Below are 24,102 nucleotides of genomic sequence, written 5' to 3'. Positions count from 1 at the left end.
GAACTGATGGTAGACCAAAAGATAGGAGACGAGTTGGCAATTGGACGAATTGGCATTGGACCAATTGGAAATAAACCTATGGCGCATGTGCCAAAAAGCTGCGTAATACAAGTCCCGAGTTAGCGAAGCAAGCGAGAGAAAAATAAACCTTTTCATGAGAATATAACTTTGAGACATTTTTGTTCTTGGTTGTATAACTTTTTGGGGCCATTGCCAAACCGCCAGTGCTCCGGTAGTTTTGGACATGTTGGGGATTTAGCCAAAGTAAACAATGTAAGAGACTTTTTGGTGGTAACTCTTGCCAGCGTAAAGCTTTGCCTAGGTAGGGCATATAACAAATAACAGGAGGATTTGGCTAGGGACATTTTTGTCCTGATTGCGACCATTATTGCATTAAACTTAGCAAGTTTATAGTCCATCTTACTTCCTGTTCCTTATTTTCAATCCTCGGCATCCCGGCCGTGTTATTAAATTCTTTTTTTGTCCATCTTCTTCGTTATCCAAATTAGCTCTTGCCTCATTCCATTCTACCTTATTCCCGCTTTTGTTTGCTAGTTTGTCATCTTTTAATATTTATTTCCCTTTCTTACTAATCATCATGATCATGCTAATGTTTAGTAGGCCTATTTCGTTATGATTTGTTCTTTCTCACACGTTCTTCTTTCGTTCATTTCCTTTTCCCGCTTCCCTTCCGTTTTCCATTTTTTATGTCTTTTTTCTTAATAATTCTTTTCACTTTTCCCTTTCCCTATTTCTTTCTCCCTCCCTTTTGTCTTTTCCCCGTTTTTTCCCCCGGTGAAATGAGGCAGCCTGCCCCCCGCCTGTTACGCCACTGGATGATGAAAATGGTGGTGTGATGATGATGGTGATGGTAATGGTGATAATGATGATGATGATGATGATGATGATGGTGGTTATTCAAGTTGAAGATGATGATGACTATGACGATGATGAAGATGATGATGGTTATATGATGATGGTGATGCTGGTGGTGATGATGATGGCGATGATGATGGTAAGGGCTAAGGCGCTGCATATATGTTTACGGCGACACACATTTCTTTGAGAATATGCCAATTATTATTTAAACAAATGAATGTTCCTCAAGTTCATATGTATTCTGCTAACAATAACAAAATGTGCTTAAAATTTTCGGTTTCCAAACCAGCTCGCTTTGTGCTCACATTTTGAGCGCTGTTCACTGACATCTAACAGTAGGCCTATATATACCAAGGAATTTCAGCTCGCTTAGTGCTCGAAAATTTTATTCTTTGATAATATGCATGTAATATAAAAGATGAGCTTATTAACAAAGCATACGACAAATAAATAGATAGTCAAATAATGCATGTAATGTATGTCAAATTAATATTGGATAGCAGGTGATTTTTTTTTTATCAGGTAGGTATAGGCCTATGACCGTTTTGTGAGCACTTTCGCGTTTGTTTTCTTCTCTCTCTTTTTTTTCTGAAACATGCCAAACTTCATTTTGCAATTTGTAATCTGCGCATGCTCATTGAACTCTGTTCCGGTTTTGCGCGGAGTCACGTAAGTTTATATTCGATATAAATTTTCTTGTAAAATTAGGAATTCATGTAATAAAATTAGCGATTAGTGTACATTTCTGAATATTTTACATATTTCCTGTCACAACTTTAAATCATGTATTGCATAAATACTTCATATAACCGAATTTGTGGGGAAGGTGTGTGTGCATGCCATTATTGCATTACGTGCCTGGTCGCGATAGCCGTAACGGTAGGCGTACGGAGACGTAGGCCGTTGGACCAGCGTGCAACGTGAGTGAATGAATGGAGAGGGAAATTGCGGGGGAAATTACATTGGCTTATGCATGATGCGCCATGGGCATGGCATAGGTAACCGGCAATACATGTCATCACCCCAGTGCAGTGCAGTGGACTCATGCACTGACTCTACACCCAGATCGTCATTATCTTAACATTTTCTCTATTATGTGGCTGCGCTTTTGGGGAATGGTCAGCAGTAGAGCCGGTGCAGTGCACGGCCAACATTGGAGACTGTCTCCAATGTGGGAGATTATCTCCAATATCAGAGACTTTTGTAAAGAATTTGGGTATCCAATTTCAGAGACAGTCTCCAGTTTAGTTTTGGAGACCAATTTCCTTTGTTTACATTTGCTGCAAAAGGATTACCTTGGCGGCAAATAAAAATGTGATAAGCAGATTCCTCATGAAAAATTACTCCTTTTCACTGTCTACTTTAAAAATTCACCGTCTACTTTTGTTTTGATAAGGATTTTTGTTGTCAATCACACACAAAACAAATGGGCTTCTGGCCTCAGTGAGACCAAATTTTTGGTGAAAAAAAATCATGCTTTTGTTGGTGTTGTTTCTTTTGTCCTTTTGCAAAGCAAGTCTCCAATGTGGGAGATTGTCTCCCCTATTGGAGAGAGTCTCCCATATTGGCCGTGTGCCTCTACTGCAGTACTGGTCAGTGTGTCGCCAAACCCTCCAAAGCTAATTTGTATTACTTAGTTAGGAATAGGATGGGGGGTCGGGTGTCCGGACACTTGATATTGATTATTGTTGAAGCCTTCTTTTTTGTCTTTGCCTTTGGATCACACTAAAAATATGAATTCAATAGTTGCAATCATCTTCTATTTTCTTCTCTATAATATTTCTTAACATTTTGTACTAAAAATTGATGAAACTTCACTTGTAAATTTTTCCAAATGACTTTCTAAAATTGATCGTCCAGACACACAACACCTTGAATGGATATACTGCAATATAGACAGGTGGCAGCCGTCTGTTTCGAGGAGTTTTTTAACATTTTTAATTTTTTATAATTTCTCCTCGTACACAGACGGCTCGCTATCGTGCAGCCACCATTAGGGGGTTAACAATGCAAAATCCCCCCGACGGGGCTCATCGATTTTTGTCTATATTTCCATAAAATAATATATAAAAAGAACTGTACCAAAATAGGGATTATTATGCTGTTTTGGCCTGAAATGCACCAAAACAGGGAAAAATAAACTTAAAAGGGGAAAAAACAGTGACTCACTTCGGCTGTCGCGCAACTTCTCTTCCCTGTTTCATCCGAACTTAATACATAAACATATGGCCATTGAGTCCCTGTACAGATCAAGCAACAACTTCGGTCTCTGTATTTGGTGAGTGGAGCCTACGCAGTTTAGAGGAACAACCAGCATAACAGAGACTGAAGCTTTTGGTCTAAAGTAACTGCAATAAGGAGTAGATCGTTTAATGAATCATGGCCGTACGCAGAAATTTCAGGTTACTCGCGTAAACTTTTTCGAAAAAAGCGAGGAGTGAGCGAAGCGACCAAGCTTGTCATTTGGACGTTATGCATTTTGTCAAGTTAAATTGAAGGATTTGGCACACACTTTTGATGACTTCAGTTTTTCAGTAAAAAAAATGTACATTTTCATAATTTCTGCCCCCCCCCCCCCCCCCCCCCCCCCCGCACTGCGTACGACCATGGATCGTTTTATTTTAGGATTTGTGTGATCGGCACAAAAAATGGAGCTCTTTTTTAACATTAGTCTTTTCTGTGACAGATCGGACGGTCAATTCTGTGATGATTTTGGCTAATTAAAGGTTGTTGTGTTCTTACTACCTGTCTGATTTTCTACTCATTGATGTTTGAAGTTGGATCCCCTTTCAATATGTGAAGACTTCTTTCTTTGAAATACTTTGGATCTAGGGATTATCAGAAAAAATTGATGCAAAGTTATGAATATGGATTATGAATCCAGCCTTCCCTCTAACTTAAGCTTCAGTCTCTGTTTCATCATTGAATGTGCTAGTTCCCATTTTGAAGAGTAAATAAAGACTGCTAAAATTTACTAGTGAGATTGATTTGGTCAGAATGAAATTCTTCAAATTTATTTTGTACGGAGGGTGATTTAGTCTCTTATATATCCTGGCATAAGTATGAAATTGAAGAGCATGTCCTACTAGCTACATGTAACCAATTTTTTTTTCCAGGTCATGTGCATTTCCATGTATATCGAGCAGTAATTCTAAGTGTCATAAGTCGAGTGTGACAGTGATACCATGTATGGCAGAAGAGATGTCCGCATTCTCCTTTTGGGAGATGGTAAGTATCTAGAAATGATTGATTATAACTTGCTCTCTTTAAATCTATCATGGATGCCACTTCTCAGATAAAAGACTGTATTCCTGCTTTTTCAATATATTTCAGGCATACAAAGGGTCAGTTCTAAATTATTTTCATATTTACTATCAGTTTTAATCAAGTCCCAATTGAATAGATCAATGCAGTTTCCAGAACTTTTGGGGAAAATATTGAGGTTTCTTTCATACTGAATAAGAACCACTTAATCCTTGTGCTAGGAGTCCCATACAGGCTCATTGCTCTGCATGAATAAACTTGAATACTTTCATATTATTTGCTTCCTTTTGGGGGAGAAGGTAAACCTTGGGCAAGTTTAAGGTTGTCAAGACCAGAAATATTCATCATGTGCTTAAATTTGAATGTTTCATGTAAGTATACAGTGTTCTTTGACTTGGTTTTGTTACATGGTTTTTGTGAATTTTGAAATAATTTTTGTCATTTTACTTCCACTCGGGTTTTCATGCAGTTCAATTGATCTCGAGCATTTGTACCCTTTTACATATTTGTTCAAAGTATACCGGTAGTCAGATTTGTTTAGTGGAGTTGGGAAATTTATGTACATGTACTGTTATTACTGTATGATGAAGAAAATGAATTCAAGTCAGTTCCATTTTTATTGTCTCACCTGCATAGCAGAGTGAGACTATAGGCGCCGCTTTTCCGACGGCGACGGCGGCGTCAACACCAAATCTTAACCTGAGGTTAAGTTTTTGAAATGACAGCATAACTTAGAAAGTATATGGACCTAGTTCATGAAACTTGGCCATAAGGTTAATCAAGTATTACTGAACATCCTGCCTGAGTTTCATGTCACATGACCAAGGTCAAAGGTCATTTAGGGTCAATGAACTTAGACCATGTTGGGGGAATCAACATCAAAATCTTAACCTAAGGTTAAGTTTTTGAAATGTCATCATAACTTAGAAAATATATGGACCTAGTTCATGAAACTTATACATAAGGTTAATCAAGTATCAATGAACATCCTGCTTGAGTTTCACATCACATGACCAAGGTCAAAGGTCATTTAGGGTCAATGAACTTTGGCCGAATTGGGGGTATCTGTTGAATTACCATCATAACTTTGAAAGTTTATGGATCTGATTCATGAAACTTGGACATAATAGTAATCAAGTATTACTGAACATCCTGTGCAAGTTTCAGGTCACATGATCAAGGTCAAAGGTCATTTAGGGTCAATGAACTTTGGCCAAATTGGGGTATTTGTTGAATTACAGCCATAAATTTGAAAGTGTGTTGGTCTAGTTCATAAAACTTGGACATAATAGTAATCAAGTATCACTGAACATCCTGTGCAAGTTTCAGGTCACATGATCAAGGTCAAAGGTCATGTTAAGGTCAAAGAACTTTGGCCACGTTGGGGGTATTTGTTGAATTGCCATCATATCTCTATAAGTGTATTGGTCTAGTTCATAAAACGTGGAAATAAGAGTAACCAAGTATCACTGAACATCTTGTGCGAGTTATAGTAGTTTTCAAAATCAGCACTGCTGCTATATTGAATCGCGTGATGCAGGTGAGACGGCCAGAGGCATTCCACTTGTTTTCAATCTCGACGGATGTGAGAATTGAGATTACAAAATTTCATTCATAAAAATAACAACATATAAAAGTAAAGAAAAAAAAGGAATAGTACTGGAAATGGCAAGAGATAGCCAAGAAATCTGAATTTTAGGATTCTGATATATCCTGATAATTTAAATGAAGTGAAATATATGAACTTTAGGCTAGAATTTCAAGATTTACAATATAATGAGTATCAGATAGTATTTTATAATGGGAAAACAATACTGCTCGATAAAGACCTACATGTACCAGAATTGGCCAAAAGAATTGAGCTGTGTTTGATATTAACATTCAATACATTTTTTGTATCTGCATCGTTTATTTTGTAGCTGGTGTCGGCAAGACATCTCTGATTTTGACACTTGTCAGTGATGAATTCCCTGAAGAAGAGGTAAGAAAGTTTCCATCATGAATTTGGGGACTTAATATTCAGATAATGGGAATATGTTTCTTTACATGGCTTTTTTTTCTCTCTTTGTGTTCATTCCAATTTTCACTTTGTTTCAAAACTTATAGTAACTTGAGGATTCTTTTGAAAATTGCAATATTTGGAATATGAAGTGCTAAGATGTAAGCACATACATGTAGATGGGCTTGAATTAACCAAAGGCCCTGGATTTGGATACCCTATTGATTGGTTTCAATGCCTCTCGCATTGGCCTTGGATATCTTTTGTCCCCTTTTATATTGTTTTCATTAGCGCTGTAAGTAGAAATGTGCTCTACGAAAAGTGTCCTTTCCCTAAAAAAATGAGAAAAGCCTGTTTTTTTTCTTTCGCATGGTTTAATGAAATGTAACTGTAATACAGTATAAAGAATATCTTTTTAAGTTTGGCAAGAAATATTTTTTGCTCTGAAATGTACATAAGCATTATCTTGCATAAGTTCTTATCACTTTAACTTATATATGCTAAAAGATGATCTAGTCCACTTTGCTTGCCTTGTTCCAGTCATTTTATAATCTCATCGTAACTATAGATGGAAACAGTTTTCTGAGAGAGAGTCCCCTGTACTATTTGTATGCTATTGGTTACAGGTCCCAGCAAGAGCAGAGGAGATCACAATACCACCGGATGTTACTCCTGAGAAAGTTCCAACCCACATTGTAGATTTCTCAGGTAAAAGAACTCTTTATGATTTGATTTGAAGGGATTTATTTATGTACAACATTTCATGTATACTAATTTTCTTTCAATTTGATTTTTTTTTATTTGATCAATAGGGAAACATGAAAACAATCTATGAGAAAATTAATGAACATACCCAAGTACTTCGCTAAATAAATATCCATAGAGCCTCAAGTGTTATAATACATGTATATCTAGGAAATGTTTTTTCTTGTCGAGTGTTTACCTTTTTTGCAATTGAGACCATGAGCTCTACAGTTCCATATTTATATGTTTTGTTTTGTATGTTGTCTTTTAATACCTTTTTAATTCAAATGCATTGCTTTCATTACTATAGCTCGTGAGCAAAGTGATGAGATTCTCCTTGAAGAAATAGACAGGGTAAGTTGGAATTAATTTTCATCATTTCAAATTGTATATGACATACTCATTTCATTTCATTTGAGAATCGGTATGAATGTGTTTATAACATAATTGGAACAATTAGTTGTTTTTTATCTACACTTATTCTTCAAATTAGCAACATTGGTATTATCGTTTTCAAATTTATTCACCAGGTAGTAGAGATTGATATAAAATGTATTAATAATTTGAATTCTCAAAAATGTGTGTAAAAAAATAACAATTTTGACATTTGATTTGGTTCAATTCAAAAGTAATAATATGGAGTGAACAGCAGGAAAAAAAAAATCACCCCTTGAAAAAAAAGAAAACAAACTTCCCTTGTTCTACAATTCTCACTAGGCCGATGTGATACACCTTATGTGTGATTTATGCAGCGAACACGAAAGAGACAATTAGTAGATAGTATCACAGATATTTACATTCCCTCTCTTATTATTCTATGATTCTTTTTCAAAAGGCCGATGTGATATGTGTGGTGTATGCAGTGAGCAATAAAGACACGATAGATAGTATCACAGATTACTGGTTACCTCTGGTACGGAACACCTTAGGGTCGGATCACCTGACACCGGTCATTATTGTTGGTAACAAATCCGATCAAGCCGACGCCAACAGCTTGGAGACGGTGGTTCCAATCATGAACGACTATGCAGAGATTGAGACATGTGTAGAGGTGAGTGGCAGCATTCCCCGGGGAGTGGAGTAGGTGTATACATTATCTGTGAGCATGAGTGAGTGAATCCTGTCACAGGGATAATGGCGATTAGTGAACACCCCTGTGAACCACTGAAATCACAGGGGTGGACACCAGATGGGCTTCATGCTCATGCAAGACCAAGTAAAAATTGCTTTCTTTTTGGTGGTGTAAAAGGGTATTAAATGGCAAAAATCAGGGGGGATATGTTCAATATATATTACACTATTAGGAATGAAAATTCAGTGTTTGAAGCATTGATTAGGTACTTTAGGGTATTCTGAAATGATGATTGATTGGATGAAGAATTGTGTAGGGTACATTTTAATGTGCTCGCATGGGCGTGGTGTTTCGTTGTAAGCCTGGTAGTGATTGGATACTCGTGTCTAAAAATCCATAAAAATAGCCAGAATGTTGTTGTTGTCATTTTGACCTTTATTTTGTTAACAGAGGCAGTATGTTTTGGGTTGTGTTCATCCATCTATCTAAATGCGCATTTCGCTGTACACTATTTCAATATTAATTCCATGTCATGCAACTTTAATCCAGCTTGTTTCTGGTATTCACATTTTTATTCCCCTATATCAGTGTTCAGCAAGGAATCTGAAGAACATCTCTGAAGTATTCTACTATGCACAGAAAGCAGTCCTCCATCCAACAGGACCATTGTATTCAGCAGAAGACAAAGAACTTAAACCAGAGTGTAAGAGGGCGCTGTGCAGAATATTCAACATCTGCGACCTGGACAATGACGGTATTCTCAATGATTATGAACTCAACTTGTTCCAGGTTAGCCAAGCTTTATGAATATCTTGCTGTACCTACTATATTGATTTGCCCTACCCACTATTTGATGTCATTGTGGAATTGATAAGGTCATATGTCAACAGCATCGCTGCCACTGAGTGTGCTGCATGTGGCAGGCATGAACCAAAGGCCATAGTAATCAGATGGGCTGTTATGATTTGTCTTGCTATGGTTCGATTGTTGCCAATTGTCAATCCGGCTCAAATGGGTTAATCTGCAAGTTTATTTTCTATTGTCTTGAGGATGATTTAACTTCCTAAGACCACATTTGGAGGAGCTCTATACATGTGGTAGATTTCAGGCCTAGAGTGGGAATATGAAAATATTATGAATGCTAGTTAATGGACACTTATCAATGGAGGGAGCTAATGAAAATATGTCATTCCATTTCTCCACTCAAGGTTCATCTTTTCACTTATCTCAACGTATTTCATAGAGAATAACGATCATCTTAATATAAATTTGTAAATAAAATATTTTGCTTTTTTTTTTAGTTTGCAGAGGTTATAAAATGTAAGGACTTTTTCAAAAATTGTTTTAATCATTGTCAATGGAGCGAAGTTGGTGAAAAATTTTCGTTTACATCGCTTCTTTTATCCTGTTTATCCATTGATATGATTTATCTCCCATAGATTATTTTGGAGATAATAATGATTATATTTCTTTTTTTTAATTACAGAGGAGATGTTTCAATGCACCTCTTCAGCCTCAGGCTTTAGACGATGTAAAAGCAGTAGTTAGGAAAAATATACCAGAAGGCGTTATGAACAATGGACTCACTCAAATAGGTAATTGAACATCATAGACCAGTCATTCTCAATTACTTTTGTTGAAGCTCCACATTTCTTGTTGAGAATCTGTACTGCTTCACTATAGCGCTAACGAGCAAAATATTGCTGACGGGCCCCTGGTGGGATCGAGGGGGCGGAGCCCTTTGAAGCTTTGGAATATGAGGCTTTTTGAATGGCCAAGAGGGGATCTAATTAATATCAATACGAGAAACACAAATGCAAACAAACTACACAATTTATTATTTTTCAAATTAGTGACTTTTCACAACATACCAGTGATACCGCTAGTTCACTAGGGCATGCACACATGCACAACAGGCAATACCTTGCAGCATTTCTCTTTCACAACCTTGGATTTTAAATAATCGGCTTTGGAAACAAAGTTTCTGATTTTCAACATGTCTAAAACTCCTTACTTCTAGCTGTGAAAATAATTTGATGGTTAAAACTTACCCGACTTACTTTTCGTGATGCCACACTAATATGCCAACTAAGAACTTTATTTTATATCTGTATAATATGTCACCACATTTTCTGATATGATGTGCTTTGCCAGGAGTCCAAGTTGTTGATTAAAAGCATGGCTTGTCAAGTATAAGAGTGTTAAATCATGGATTTATTGTCATTTCAAATGCTGCATCTGAGCAATTCCATCAATTTTCAATGTATAATCTGGAAATGCGAAATTACTAGCTGTAGAAATAGTTGAAAACGTGATAGATATCCAAAGAACGGGGCTATCAGATCACTTGTGATCATAGAGATTATTTGTCTACCTCTATCGTGATGCAAATACTATTGAAAGTTATTTTTGCTTTCACTAGTGAATGATTTCCTATTCCCTTTTTTCTGCAGGTTTTCTCTTCCTTCATACACTGTTCATTCAACGAGGGAGACACGAGACAACATGGACTGTCCTTAGGAAGTTTGGTTACAGTGATTCACTCAAACTCAACTCAGAATACTTACAACCAAGGTCAGTTCACTCGTACAGTGATCAAAGTCAGTTATGGGCCCAGTAAACACAAAGCTAGGCATTTGATTGTAGGACTGATTGTTACGTTTGGTTACATTGATGATCACGTGCAATCAATCTTTACAAATCAACTGTTTAATTAATTGTTAAGTTTGGTGTAACAGGCCCATGGTCTGTGGCACAGGTTGCGGAAGATAGTGTCTTTATTAACCCCAACCAAAGCTATAAGTGAAATTTACAAATCAGAACCCTGTAAGCTGCAAAATATAACAATGCAAGGATTGTGTGTATTCACTGCTTGACAGCTGAGTATTTTGCTAGAGAAAATTCAAATTAGCAGGTTCTGAAAATAGTGAATAATGATTGTACTTATTACTGGTCTGAATTATGTGATGTTATATTGTGTCAGGGTTGAGAATACATAGTTTTGTACATAGAAAAGATTAATTGATTTGCAGATTTTTAATTGGCAATAGTTACCAAAGCAAATGTTAGAGAATCCAATTTGACCAATACCCAACACCGAGCAACAAATGTCATCTCTATGAATGTGATATTCTTTTTTTATATATTAGGTTGAGAGTTGGTAGAGGTTGCTCGACAGAAATGAGTCATTTAGGCTACCAGTTCCTCACATCTCACTTTGAGAAATATGACAAGGTAAGAACCATTTTCTTCCATGTATTTCATTTTCACTGAGGCACTGGAGTATGAAATAATTTATTTTTGTGGCAACACTCGTGAAATTGATTATAAGTGTTTAAATATTTCTTGTTATATTGAAGTCTGTGTTAAAACATACTTGTTCATTAAAAAGTTGTTTTAGCAAATGCAGCTCCCTCAACGGTCAACTATACAAGTGTAAATTAATTGTTGGCTGAAATTTCTTTCTTTTTCTCTCTATTTTCTTAGGTGCTTAGAGACGTTTTTGTGATAAGCTCTGTATACCTATTATCATTTATTGTTATTATGGTACAAGGCCATTTTGAAAGCAATTTTTATCATCATTGGATCATTTTGATCCTGATATTCTGCTTGGATTTAATTTTTCACCTTTTTTCCCCAGAACTCAACTTTCCCTTTTTATTCAAATCTTTTTATTAATTAATCATTCATTTTTTTTTCAAAGGATCGTGATGGTGCCTTATCACCAGCGGAGTTACAGACGTTATTCCAGACATGTCCCATGATGCCTTGGGGTCCTGACGTCAACATGACGGTATGCACCAACGAGAAGGGTTGGATCACGTTACATGGTTACCTATCGCAATGGACGTAAGTACATCTAGTGCAGGATGAATCAGTTTTCTCTTCAAAAGGACCATCCTAACGTTGAGTTTGTAGAGTCCGGGCCAGAAACAAAAACATGTCCAAGAAATATACACAGTTTACCATGAAACCTCGACTCTACATTCTTTCACAGGGTTTCAAGATTTCCCAACAAAGGATGATTAATGCATTAATGTAGCATTGCAATCTGACTCATTGCATTATCAAATGGTTGGTCTTCTTTCAGAGTTTGCAAGCCCATAGCTATGATGGACATGCATTTCTGGGTTTTTAAATTGAATTAAGTCTATAGATTACCATTTCGTGACAACACATATCATGAATAACCAAAGATCTTAGAGAGTTATAGAAACTGGTGAAGTTCCTGATGGTTGTCATCCTACACAATAATGCAGATTGTTTTCTCATATTTCATCTGCAGGTTGACCACATTACTGGACATTCAGAGAACGTTGGAATTCTTAGCTTACTTTGGATACAGATATGTAATGGCAGATCATGAAAACCAGCTCTCAGCAATTATTGGTAAGGATAAATATTTCACTGACATAACCCTTAGTGATTTCTAAAATTGGTTGCTTTGATTATTGTGCATGATCATTAGTAAAATTATCACTACAATCAATCCCTAAGCTTTATGTTATGGGGACCAGTGTATTAGGTATTGTAGTAATTTGTAATGTACAGTTAAAATAGGAAATGTGAATATGGCAGAATGGTCCACAATTTAATGTTCAACTTATCAAAACTGTGTTGATTTGTAATCTGAATCATGTACGCATGTCAGATTATTCTTCCCTTTAAAGGAGAAATATATTGATTATGAATATGGCCTTATTATATATCAGTGGAAAGGTCATGATGTGGGGATTATCATTTGGTCATTCAAAAATAACGAAAGTAATACATAAGGTGGAAATCGCCAATTAAAAAGCGCTAAAATGCCTCTCCGAAATACGCCTCCCAGCGGTCTCTGAATTGACTCGAATTTGATGACGTGTGTGAGTGTACGAGAGACGCGATTGGCTCTCCTACGTCAAGCTCCATTGCATGCAAAACCTGTTGCGAGGGTACGTTTTCTCCACACTGTCACTGAATACTTCGATCACGAAATGAAAGAAAACCCAGAAGTTTATCTAGATTTTGGATTTTCAAATTTATGATTTTGAAGATGAAGAGAATGATGATGAAGTTTCTAGCTCTAGTGACGTGGATGGAGGTAAATTAGGGGAATTACGCCTATGATGATGAGTCGGACAATTCAACTTGCATGCCGATTCGCTACCAACTCATGCAGCTGCTACTGCTAGTGCTAGCTGCACGTACCGCTGGCCAAAATAAATCCATGAAAATTAATTCCAGCCTGACGATCTAGACAGAGTCTCTTCCCTCATTTACTCTAAAGAAGGAAAATGATGATATAACTGTACTTACAAACAAGTGAATATATCCGAATCTGAAGGCAAATCAACTCAACGAATAGCAGCAGACGATATGCACCGACGATAATATTCACGTGGCTGGGATAAATTGTCACTCATTCTGTTAGATATAATTTCTATCTCATTATTTAGACAAAATTACGAAACTCTGGAAATATTTATCCATATGAAAATATAGTAACACCTCGTACTATTTTTAAATTACGATAAAACCTTTTTTGTAGCAAAAAGTTGTGGTAAATTAAAATTAGATGTAAAAGATCATCCCCAACATGCGTAGCTCGTTCCGTATGTGATTGTAAACAAACCATCCAAAATGCCGGTTGAGAGCTGTGCAACAGGTGCATCTACCATACTCTCTGAGCAGCTCAGCCAAGGCGAGCAAGCAATGTGTGTTTGTGATGGTTTGTTTACATACGAGCTACGCATGTTGGGGGTGATCTTTTACATCTAATTTTAATCTACCTCAACTTTTTGCTTAAAAAAAGGTTTTATCGTAAATTAAAAATAGTACAAGGTGTTACTATATTTTTATATAGATAAATAATTCCCTGAGTTTCGTAATTTTGTCTAAATAATGAGGTAGAAATTATATCTAACAGAACGAGTGACAATTTATCCCAGCCACGTGAATATTATCGTCGGTGCATATCGTCTGCTGCTATTCGTTGAGTTGATTTGCCTTCAGATTCGGATATATTCACTTGTTTGTAAGTACAGTTATATCATTATTTTCCTTCTTTAGAGTAAATGAGGGAAGAGTCTCTGTCTAGATTGTCAGGCTGGAATTAATTTTCATGGATTTATTTTGGCCCGCGGTACGTGCAGCCTAGCACTAGCAGTAGCAGCTGCATGAGTTGGTAGCGAATCGGCATGCAAGTTGAATTGTCCGACTCATCATCAAAGGCGTAATTCCCCTAATTTACCTCCATCCACGTCACTAGAGCTAGAAACTTCATCAATTTTCTCTTCATCTTCAAACTCATCAATTTAAAAATCCAAAATCTAGATAAACTTCTGGGTTTTCTTTCATTTCGTGATCGAAGTATTCAGTGACAGTGTGGAGAAAACGTACCCTCGCAACAGGTTTTGTATGCAAGTGGAGCTTGACGTGGGAGAGCCAATCACATCTCTCGTACACTTATACACGTCATTTAAAAAAACCAATTTCGCGGACGTAATTGTGCGTGTTTGAAGCATTCAGAGAGAGAACTTCAAACTATCAATTAAGTGAGTTTCATCGGTCTCCATGATAAATGATGTACACCATCGTGTTCTTCTTATTTTCCCCTTTAATTTGATATATAATTCTTTATTTTTATGATTTTCAATATATTTTCTACTTTAAAAGTAATCTTTTAAAAATGTTTGAAATGTGCCTGCCGTCGGTCATACTGGTACTTCATGGTTTCAGTTTGCAGTACTTACAAGTAAAGAGAAGGATGAATATGCTAGGTGAAAAAATTTATCCAGTAAAGGAAAGTGGTTCAGTGGTATGCCAATGAATTTCTAAATTTACACAATGTGGATAAATTTCTAGCTGAAGGAAATTACGCCATGGCTGGGATTCGAACCCACGATCCTCTGTTTCAAAGTCAGAAGACTAATCCACTGGGCCACAACACATAATTTATAAAACTTTTCATTGAGATTATTGTAGAAGTTTACCACCTTCAAACCATTGTTTCATTATCCCTTTCTTGTATTCTATTCATAGTAACAAGAGACAAAAAGGTAGATCTTCAAAAGCGCCAAACATCCCGTAATGTCTTCCGTTGTAACGTGATCGGTCCTAGAGGAGCTGGCAAGTCGGCATTCCTTCAGGGTTTAACTGAGCGTAGTCTTGACTCACCAGTAATCATGAGAGATAACCTATCAGCATATGCTATTAACACTGTACATGTCTATGGACAAGAGAAATATATACTGGTATGTGCATCCTTACGAGCTTTCATGTTTTTTTAGTGCATGTCCAATTTCCATTCATTCTTGTATCTTAGATAATATCAATCTTCTTTGTTCTCCGTACCAACCCTACTTTTAATATTAATCTTGGTTTGATATTTATTTGATGTTTTTATTTTCTTGTATGTCTTCTTTATGATATTCCTTAAACCTGGTTTAATGCTGAATTCAGTGAATTGAATATAAATAAATACCCCCCCCCCCCCGAGCTTGAATCGCCCCACATTATAAATTACAAGTATATTCATTTTTTCTCCCTTTAGCTCCGTGAAATTGATGTTGGTCTCTCAGATGAGCTTTCTTCAGAAGAGCTTGAATGTGATGTTGCATGTTTGATGTATGATATCTCAGATCCAAGGACCTTTGAATACTGTGCTAAGATTTACAAGGTAGGGCTGCTAAATACTATTTCAATTTGATTTGCACTTGTAGAAAAGAGCAATTTTTTAATGAACAATTTGTCAAAAAGAATCGGAGGGGTTGATTCAGCCCACCCCCCCCCCTCCTATGATCTCGGACTTCGATCACATGATCATAGATGTTACCCATGGCATAATCTACAAAACTATACGATCAAATTCTGTGGAAAATCTCATTGCTAATTGATTATGCTAATTTATGCGTAAAACCAAAAAAAATATCATATTAACTAAATAATGCCCCTTAAATGCTAATTTGGGGTTCACAGACTCTTTATAGGAATCTTATCAATTCAACATCACATTTATTTTCTTATGTCGTTTTTATTTTCTAAATATTTTATGTATTTTTTTTTCTTTCTTTTTTTTTCACTGAAAATTGTTGGGGACTTTATTTTGACCATAAACAAGTTGAAATTGATTGATTTTAATCAGTAAAAGGAAGAATAATGATGCATTTATGAATTTTTGCTAAAAACACTATTTGCATTGGATTTGTACACAAATTTACGTTTTTGAGCAATTTTGGGTGTGCATGCACTTACAAAATGTTGCGTAATTTCGGATCCGCATACCCGGGGGTCGCAATTTTGGTCTTACATGTTGCGCGAGACTTGAAAGCAAGAAGTCAGTGAACGAAGTGGTAAACAAAAAATCAAGAAAAATTTCTTATTAGGGTTAAACATGTCCAGCCTGACACCAGGATGGTTCTGATAAAAGCAAAAAATTGAAATTCCATCTTAACAGAATATTGATTTTTTTTTTTTAGTTTGGTATTTTTTATGTCACCTGTACTACATTTTGAAAAAGTTTAAAAGCTCTAAAATTTATATTGGTCTTGTTATCCTTTGAATTTTCAAGCGAATGGCATGCAGTTATGAGTTAATAGTAAATTTTAACCGGTTACCAGGAATTGTGCTTACACTTTGATTGTGGTTATGGTGTATTTGTTCTGACCCTGATTTCTTAACCAGAGGGCCCTTCTGCAAGAATTTATCAATACTGTGCTGCACCCACCCTAGTTGAGATAAACAGGGACTTGGCAGTAATTCATTAATTGAAGCTCAGAGTGCATAAAAGGTTCTCTGGGTGCTTTTCATAATGCCTTTCATAATGCTGCATTATGAAAGGGTGCTTGAGAGATGTCTGATAAAGAGAGTGTTAAGTGCTATGTCAGTATGTGTACTGATACCAATAATTACTATTATATTACTTGTAGCAACACTTTGAGAGGAACAGTGTACCGTGTTTACTGGTAGCTGGTAAGAGTGATAAACACCCGGCACGACAGGACTACCCTCTACAACCGGCTCAGTTCTGTACCCACTACGGTCTCCCTCCACCCCAGACATTCAGCAGTGTAGGAAGACCAAACAAGGATATCTACATCAAACTGGCTACTCTTGCCGCTTATCCGTGAGTACTCTCTGCCCCCCCCCAAAAAAAAAAAAAAAAACATTTATCTCTGTATCTCTGTGTTTCAGGTGTGTGGAAATCACAAGGACATGAGTGAATTGCCTAAAGAATATGATGCTCCCCTCCCCCAGTATTAACAAGAATCAATATACCTTGGGATTATTAGTTGAGAAGAAAGATTAGCCTCATCTTCTAGTGCAAACCATTCTAGGCATTTATGCTCAGGAGATTATTTTTATTTGATTTGATTTCTCTTTCACTTTCCATTCCTCTTCTGATTTTCTTCAGGATTACAAGCCAAATTTCTTTGTTTAAAGCAGCGTCTTTTTATTTCAAGTTGTTGATTCATATATAATTGGACTATTTTGTGCGTCATTCTGACATTCAAAAGACAACACTTTTTACAACTGTGGAGTTCATTATAAATTGCATGTGCTTGATAATGATTGCTCTATGATTCCATACACTCTGTATGCCACCATTGTCTCATTGTGCATTAAGAAGAGTAGTAAAGTAGTACTTCAGAATGAGTAGATGGAAGATCCTTTCTTTTTTAATTTTACCCGTGAACACTTGTCAACTCACTGAAGAACTTTGGGAAGTTTGAAATATTTTGAACACAAGTTAAAACTCCATTAACAAATGTCTCTATATCTTTTCCTTCGTTTTCTCCATCAATCCTCATTTCCTGATTATTGGTCACATCTTTCTTTATTTACTTCCTTTAATTTGATTTAAATTTCTTGTTCCCTCTACCTCGACTGAACTCTCTCCCCCCTTCCTCTCTCTCTCTCTGTCTACCTGTCTTTCCCACTTTCTCTTTCTCTCTCTCTCTCCCCTACCCGCCCCCTCATTCACCCCTCTCTCTCTATCTCCAACTGACTACTTCTTTCTCTCCTTTTTCTCACTCTCACTTGTTATTTCATTCTCTACTTTCTCTCTACTCTGTTTGTTGTCTATCCATAAATGTTTACATTTTCTACCTCCCTCCTGCTTCCTTTTTTCTCTCTAAACCTTTACACCCTATCGTATCGTTTGGTGAATCATAAGCAGCGTGGTGAAAGGGATGTCTGTTCTAGTCGACCACCCAGCCATATTCTGGGTGCGAGAGAAATTCTGGGGCTCAAGTTTCAGGTTATCTTGCCTTGCCTCTACTAGTTTGTCATGTTGTTTTACTGGTCTTGCTCCCTCTATTACCTAGTTTGAGACATGTCATGTGATGTCCTGTCAATCCACCATTATTGCTGCAGAACTTGCCCTTGTATAATTCGCTTTGTAGCAATTTGTTTTGTTTTCTTTAGTTATTTTTAGGCGCATGAACTATCATTGTCATAGAAGGGTTTTTAATTTGCTCTTTTTTCTCAGCATCAATAATCTAATAAACAAATATTCAGTATTCTGTTTGGTGTTTCTTGCAGTCATATGCTCCCAAATTTTTATGATACTTTTCCCTTGTCCTAGCCTTTTCTGTTTAACATTACCACATGCTCTTGTGAAGATGTGATCTTCATGTAGGGATACAATTAAATTTTATAATCACAAAACATAAATGAAACTAACTTGTACAGATTGCTAGATATAAGACAGGGAGATTGTTGAAATTATCTATAAATAGAAATAAGGATTATGAAAACACTTATGTATCATATGCCATCCCATCATTCATTCATGAGCTTATCATTAAAATAAATTTTTATTATCAAGCAAGGAGAAGGGGTACAAATTTTAATATGTGGAGACTCAAAAGTGAAAATGCCTCTTTCTTTTAGGCTATATAAGATGTCAATTATTGTCAGTTTCCCATTAATTTTCTCTGCTATTTCTTTGTTAAGGTGATATACCACCCTCCCACACCCTTTTGGATCCTATTAGTACATAACAAGCTGCATGGTTATTGTATTGAGATTATATATTCTTTGTCTTATTGAAACTTATAGTATGAACATGTCATCCGAGTTCTAAACCCATAACATGCATGTGACATTTGAGGACACCATATCCACCATTATGATGTACTTTCAATAACACTTCTAATATCATCGACTGATCTTGAATATTTTGACATTTAGAGATAATTAAAAAAGAAAGTTGCCTCTTGCTTGCATGCTCTGAGATGAACTCCCATATTCTGAATACAAATACCGGACATGCCTTTGACTATCTGATTTTAAAAATAGATATCAAAGTGTCCATTTGGCATGATGTTTATCCTTGAAAGGTGTTTGAGAGTCAGAAATAATTTTGAGATGATGATATATCTTTCCATTTGGTAACTTCCTTGATATGTGGTACATTCATGTATTTTATTTATACTCTTTATGAATGAAGTTGTTTGGTAGCCAGAAGTGTCAGTTTTGTGTGTGAACTTTCTCAGATGTGTACATGGACATGTATGATATACACTGTAGTAAGCCCTGGTTTTACATTCTTGTAGAGTTTTCTTTTGATTATAATTCCTGAATAGAATCTTGTTCCTACCTGGAAACTTCCTTTGATTGTGACACCTGAAAATGCTTTGTGTGCTCAACCGTATTATCATTTATAGTTATTTATATCAGTGTTAGGCTAGCATGTATGAAAAAGTTATATTTTATTGGTTCTCTAACTATGATTCAATATCTTTGCAAAGTTTTCCTGAAAAGGGAATCATACGAATTTTACCCATGAAAGATGTTTTTTCTGTTTTTTGGCAGTGAGAGGAATTTGCAATCAAAATACTAGTACATGTATGTTGTATCTTCTGTCAAATTCTCAAATAATTTCTGTTATCTCATTCACTAATATGATTTATATACCTGTACCCTGTTTGTGTTGGACCTTACCATCATGAATTCTTATACAAAATGCATAAATTGGGATGTCTTTGGGAATATGAATCATTCATATAGGATATGCATGTACCGGTATGTAATGATGAGATGTTAGTCCTTATTAACAGACTTAATTAAGATATTAATGCATGATACATGTGTTGATATGGTGATGTGCTGCGTTTGAATCCATTCCCGTGTACATGTAGGTCACATATAAAAGAATCGTGTATTAATGATATATTGTCTTTAATGCAAACCTGATAGCATATATATATTATATGACACCTAGATAGATCCTTGGCATTTGATTGGTTGTTTGATATCGATCATTCGGACCATTTTACAATGATGTCATCGACCGTGCAATTTAGGATCCATACGATTTTGTCCATTGCACGCGCGCATTGTACGCGACAATCAACAGACCGAGCTCGCACTGCATGATCATATTTTGCATCAAAATTGATAAATTTCCTATGAAAAATAATTTAGTTTTCAGTGTCATATAAACCAATTAATGAAAGTTCCTTCATTCGTGCAATGGACAGAATACTTCATTCAGTGAAAGATGAAATGAATGATCCATTCAACTTGGCTACACCTTTTTGAATGGATCTTTCACCTCATTATTCTGTCCATTGCACTCATAAACATTCATTATTTGTATACTGTTATATACATGTATTGATGAGATAATATTTTGTATTGTTTTCCATCAGGCATCTGAAGGGAATCCCAGAAGAAGGGACCAATCGCTGGATCAAGGTTGGTCTAGGTCTCGGAGCCTTTGCAGCGAGTCTCTTTCTTGTCTACAGATTCATCAAGCATCAGAGGTCATAACCCTAACCCTTCCCTCCATAGATATGTAGCATTGAGTAACATGCAGTATTTCAGAATATAGATATGATGCCATATGAATGGCAGATGTTCATACTACTTTATAAGTGAGGAAAAAGCTGTAAGTTACCCGCTAACCTAAGCCTTCCACTAGGTAGGAAATGGGAGGACTTTTCTATTCCTCTCTGATTTGCTCTTCTGGCAATACCATCAATGGGAATATGCAAGTTTTCTGTGGGTGGAGTTCAAGATATGGTGTGGATGTGATGCAATCCAGAGTTTAATTTTGATTCAGATGTTATTATGCTCCACTCTAACCTGTATTCTGGTTTTATATTCCATCAAAGAGAATTTACACTTGTGGAACATAACACTGAAATTTTCAGGTGAATATTTTATTATTCATTTAAATTGCCCCATCTTTGGAAGAAAACGTAACTATGGAAAGCCAAAGATACCATAATTAGTTATCTGTGGATGTTGTAAGGAACTGTCACCAAACATTACAATTGGTCATGTGACAGTTTGTGACCTTTTGGTTACTATATATTTTTGCGTGAAAGCAGCGATTGCAACCTACATGTATAGTGACCCCTGCTTGATCACAGAATTCATAAGAGATTGCAGAAGATGTACATGTACACGTCATTGATCTGACCAATCGGCTTGTTTGTATGACGGATAATGGGTGATTTCAAGTCCGGTGTTGGCCTTGGTGTTCGTGTTTGTGTTGAAATTTTGATTGTTTCCCCTAGCTCCAAAACTTATTCGGAGTTTGCAAAACTGATCCCGATCACATTATTGACATCTCAACAACTAGTGAGTGACTTTTCGGGATCGGGACCATCTTCGTCTTATGTTTGGACGGTGTTATAATCGTGTCAAAATTGACCTAACACCAACACCAAAAGGTCAACACTGAACTTGAAATCACCCAGTGTATGTGCCTTCTAGGCTTTCCATATATAAGATTAATTCATTTAAATCACAATCATTTCCATGACAGGACCTGGATTCAATAGACTCTTCACCAAACAGATGTTCTCATCTTTGTGATAAGAGTGTTGATTTTGCATATATTCTAGATTTGAAGGTCATGTGATGTTTGAAAGACATGTGTAATGTTTTTATTGATCTGAGCAATGCAGAGCAAACATAATATTGAAGTATTTATATATAAAGAAAACAAATAAAGCTGCAATGTAAACTGATAGTGATTGCTTTTCAATCCCTCTTGAATATCTGAAATGATTGGAATTCTTCTAGCTTCAAGCAAGGGTTACTAGAAAAACTTTCAGCTGTGTGTTGGACCAATTTTACGATTCTATGATCAGTTTCAATTTTGCAGTTGATGCTACTCAAACGTTTCATTTTTGAATTACACTTTTGAATTCAAAATTGAATTACACTTTTGAATTCAAAATTGAATTTGAAACTCTAATCACTTGCCGCTTATCTATGTAGGATTAAACTATATGTGCCTATATTTATATTAGGCAGAGAAATAAAATGACGCACATCATTGCTGTAATATTTCAACAGCAATAAGAAGAAAAATATGATCTGCTCACTGATTGCTTAATTTTTTCTTTTTGGCTATTTACTGTTCGGGTTGAAATATTGCTACAAGACAAAAAAGTGAGGTAAATAAAGTAACACCATGCTCACTGCTTGTTTGACAATTATCTAGTCGATGACTGATGTATTGCAATATACTGTAAAGGTTCAGGTGCTGAATTCAAATACATATTTTGTATTTTTCATACGATCTTGATAATTCCTTAATACAGAGAATGGGTAGAAAAGTCATAGAATTATTAGCTATATCTATATTAAAGGTCGACGTTGCAGCTTATTACCATCATTGACATTGTTTTGAACATGGAAGAATTTTCAGATGACTAATGCTGCAGTCACATTTCCCCTACAGCAGCTGCACTGTGAGTCGAAGGGGAAAAGTGACTGCGCCATTAAGATCATGACATACTATCTCTCTTTTAAAAAGAATTGTAAAAATTTTACATATATTGAATTAATGTTATATGCCTGAAACTAAAATAAAAAACAGTCAATGCTTTAAACATTAATTAATGTTTGCATTATGAATCATTTACTTTTCAGAGTAACAAATAAATGGCAGGTAAGCAGGATGGGGGGGGGGGGGAATAATTGCAGTATGAAAGTCATGGCTGATAATAATTTGAATTTATGAAATTTGACGAGATGAAAACATTTTATAGCTTACTGATGAGATGAAATATATTCCATAGTATTTACCTCTAAGGAAAGTGAATGTTTGTTTATATGCAAATCCTGAAAGAAGTTAATGTTAAGATGAGTCATGAGGCAAAGAAACGATTGTGTTTAATAATATCATCCATTTGGTGCCAGAAGGGCTTTAAAGGGATGGTCCGGGCTGAAATAGAGAAGAATTCACTGAGCAAAATGCCGAAAATTTCATCAAAATCGGATAACAAATAACAAAGTTATTGAATTTTAAAGTTTAGCAATATTTTGTGAAAAATGTCTTCATGAATATTCATTAGGTGGGCTGATGATGTCACATCCCCACTTGTTCTTTTGTATTTTATTATATGAAATTAGATTTATTCAAATTTTTCCTCCAAGAACTAGAAAAATTGGATTGACAACTGATTTAGTGCATTTGATATTTATTGCTGCAACTTATTTCATTATAAGGGAGACATATTATTCACACAAGTATGAAATAATGGAAAAATTATGATTTTATGTAATAACATAAGAAAACGGAAAGTGGGGATGTGACATCATCAGCCCACCTAATGAATATTCATGACGACTGTTTTCACAAAATATTGCTAAACTTTAAACTTCAATAACTTTATTATTTGTTATCCAATTTTGATGAAATTTTTGGCATTTGCTCAGTGAATTCTACTCTATGTATTAAGATATAAATATTTTCAGCCCGGACCATCCCTTTAAATACAGTAAATGAATTCAATGTCCTTCTAGCTCCAAACATATATTGCTGTCTGTTCATTTGGAGATCAAAAGAAGATAATCATGTGGTCCTTGTTATGTTTTTATTTGTTGGTAAAATATTTCATGACCGTCTTTCCTCAAAGGAGATGTTGGAATTTATACACATCTTTTGGGGTGGTGTTTCACAAAAAATAAGGTGCTGCATTACTTGTAATTTATTGCAAATACATGCATCAGTTCCTACTTTTCAGACTCGCTATATAGCAAATGAATTTCTACTTCCTGTTACAAAAAGCAGACCATCAATTGATTGTACATTTTAGATCGATAGCAATATGTGGGACTTGAATTTTACTTGCAATTGATTGCATGTTTCTTGCAATGCCTCCTAAGATTGACTGAAATTGCAGTCAGAGTTCAA

General features: G+C 35.8%; 1 protein-coding gene across 2 annotated transcripts; it reads left to right on the top strand.

Moving 5' to 3' along the window:
* Positions 1 to 1,498: 1,498 nt before the first annotated feature.
* On the top strand, positions 1,499 to 22,799 carry LOC129269300 (mitochondrial Rho GTPase 1-A-like). Of its 2 annotated transcripts, XM_064105573.1 has the most exons (17): positions 1,499 to 1,548; positions 3,996 to 4,107; positions 6,063 to 6,124; positions 6,769 to 6,850; positions 7,197 to 7,240; positions 7,722 to 7,937; positions 8,547 to 8,747; positions 9,445 to 9,553; positions 10,412 to 10,532; positions 11,108 to 11,192; positions 11,662 to 11,807; positions 12,244 to 12,347; positions 14,982 to 15,193; positions 15,493 to 15,618; positions 16,868 to 17,064; positions 18,118 to 18,198; positions 20,597 to 22,799. In XM_064105573.1, the coding sequence occupies exons 2-17, from the start codon at positions 4,065 to 4,067 to the stop codon at positions 20,715 to 20,717; spliced, it is 1,950 nt and encodes a 649-aa protein (XP_063961643.1). In that variant the 5' UTR covers positions 1,499 to 1,548; positions 3,996 to 4,064; the 3' UTR covers positions 20,718 to 22,799. The 2 variants fall into 2 exon arrangements, with proteins under 2 accessions (XP_063961643.1, XP_063961644.1); XM_064105574.1 differs by lacking the exon at positions 18,118 to 18,198.
* The last annotated feature ends 1,303 nt before the right edge of the window (positions 22,800 to 24,102 follow it).

This window comes from Lytechinus pictus, chromosome 10 (assembly GCF_037042905.1).
Source record: "Lytechinus pictus isolate F3 Inbred chromosome 10, Lp3.0, whole genome shotgun sequence".
In the NCBI taxonomy this organism is placed as follows: domain Eukaryota; kingdom Metazoa; phylum Echinodermata; class Echinoidea; order Temnopleuroida; family Toxopneustidae; genus Lytechinus; species Lytechinus pictus.
This window is presented reverse-complemented; position numbering and strand designations above follow the sequence as displayed.

Bases quoted from the DNA above. Each gene is read 5' to 3' on its own strand.
- LOC129269300 (XM_064105573.1), top strand. From the start codon at position 4,065: ATGTATGGCAGAAGAGATGTCCGCATTCTCCTTTTGGGAGATG. The intron at 12,348-14,981 runs GTAAGGATAAAT...TTCTATTCATAG, and splicing joins CCAGCTCTCAGCAATTATTG to TAACAAGAGACAAAAAGGTA. The intron at 18,199-20,596 runs GTTATCTTGCCT...GTTTTCCATCAG, and splicing joins TTCTGGGGCTCAAGTTTCAG to GCATCTGAAGGGAATCCCAG.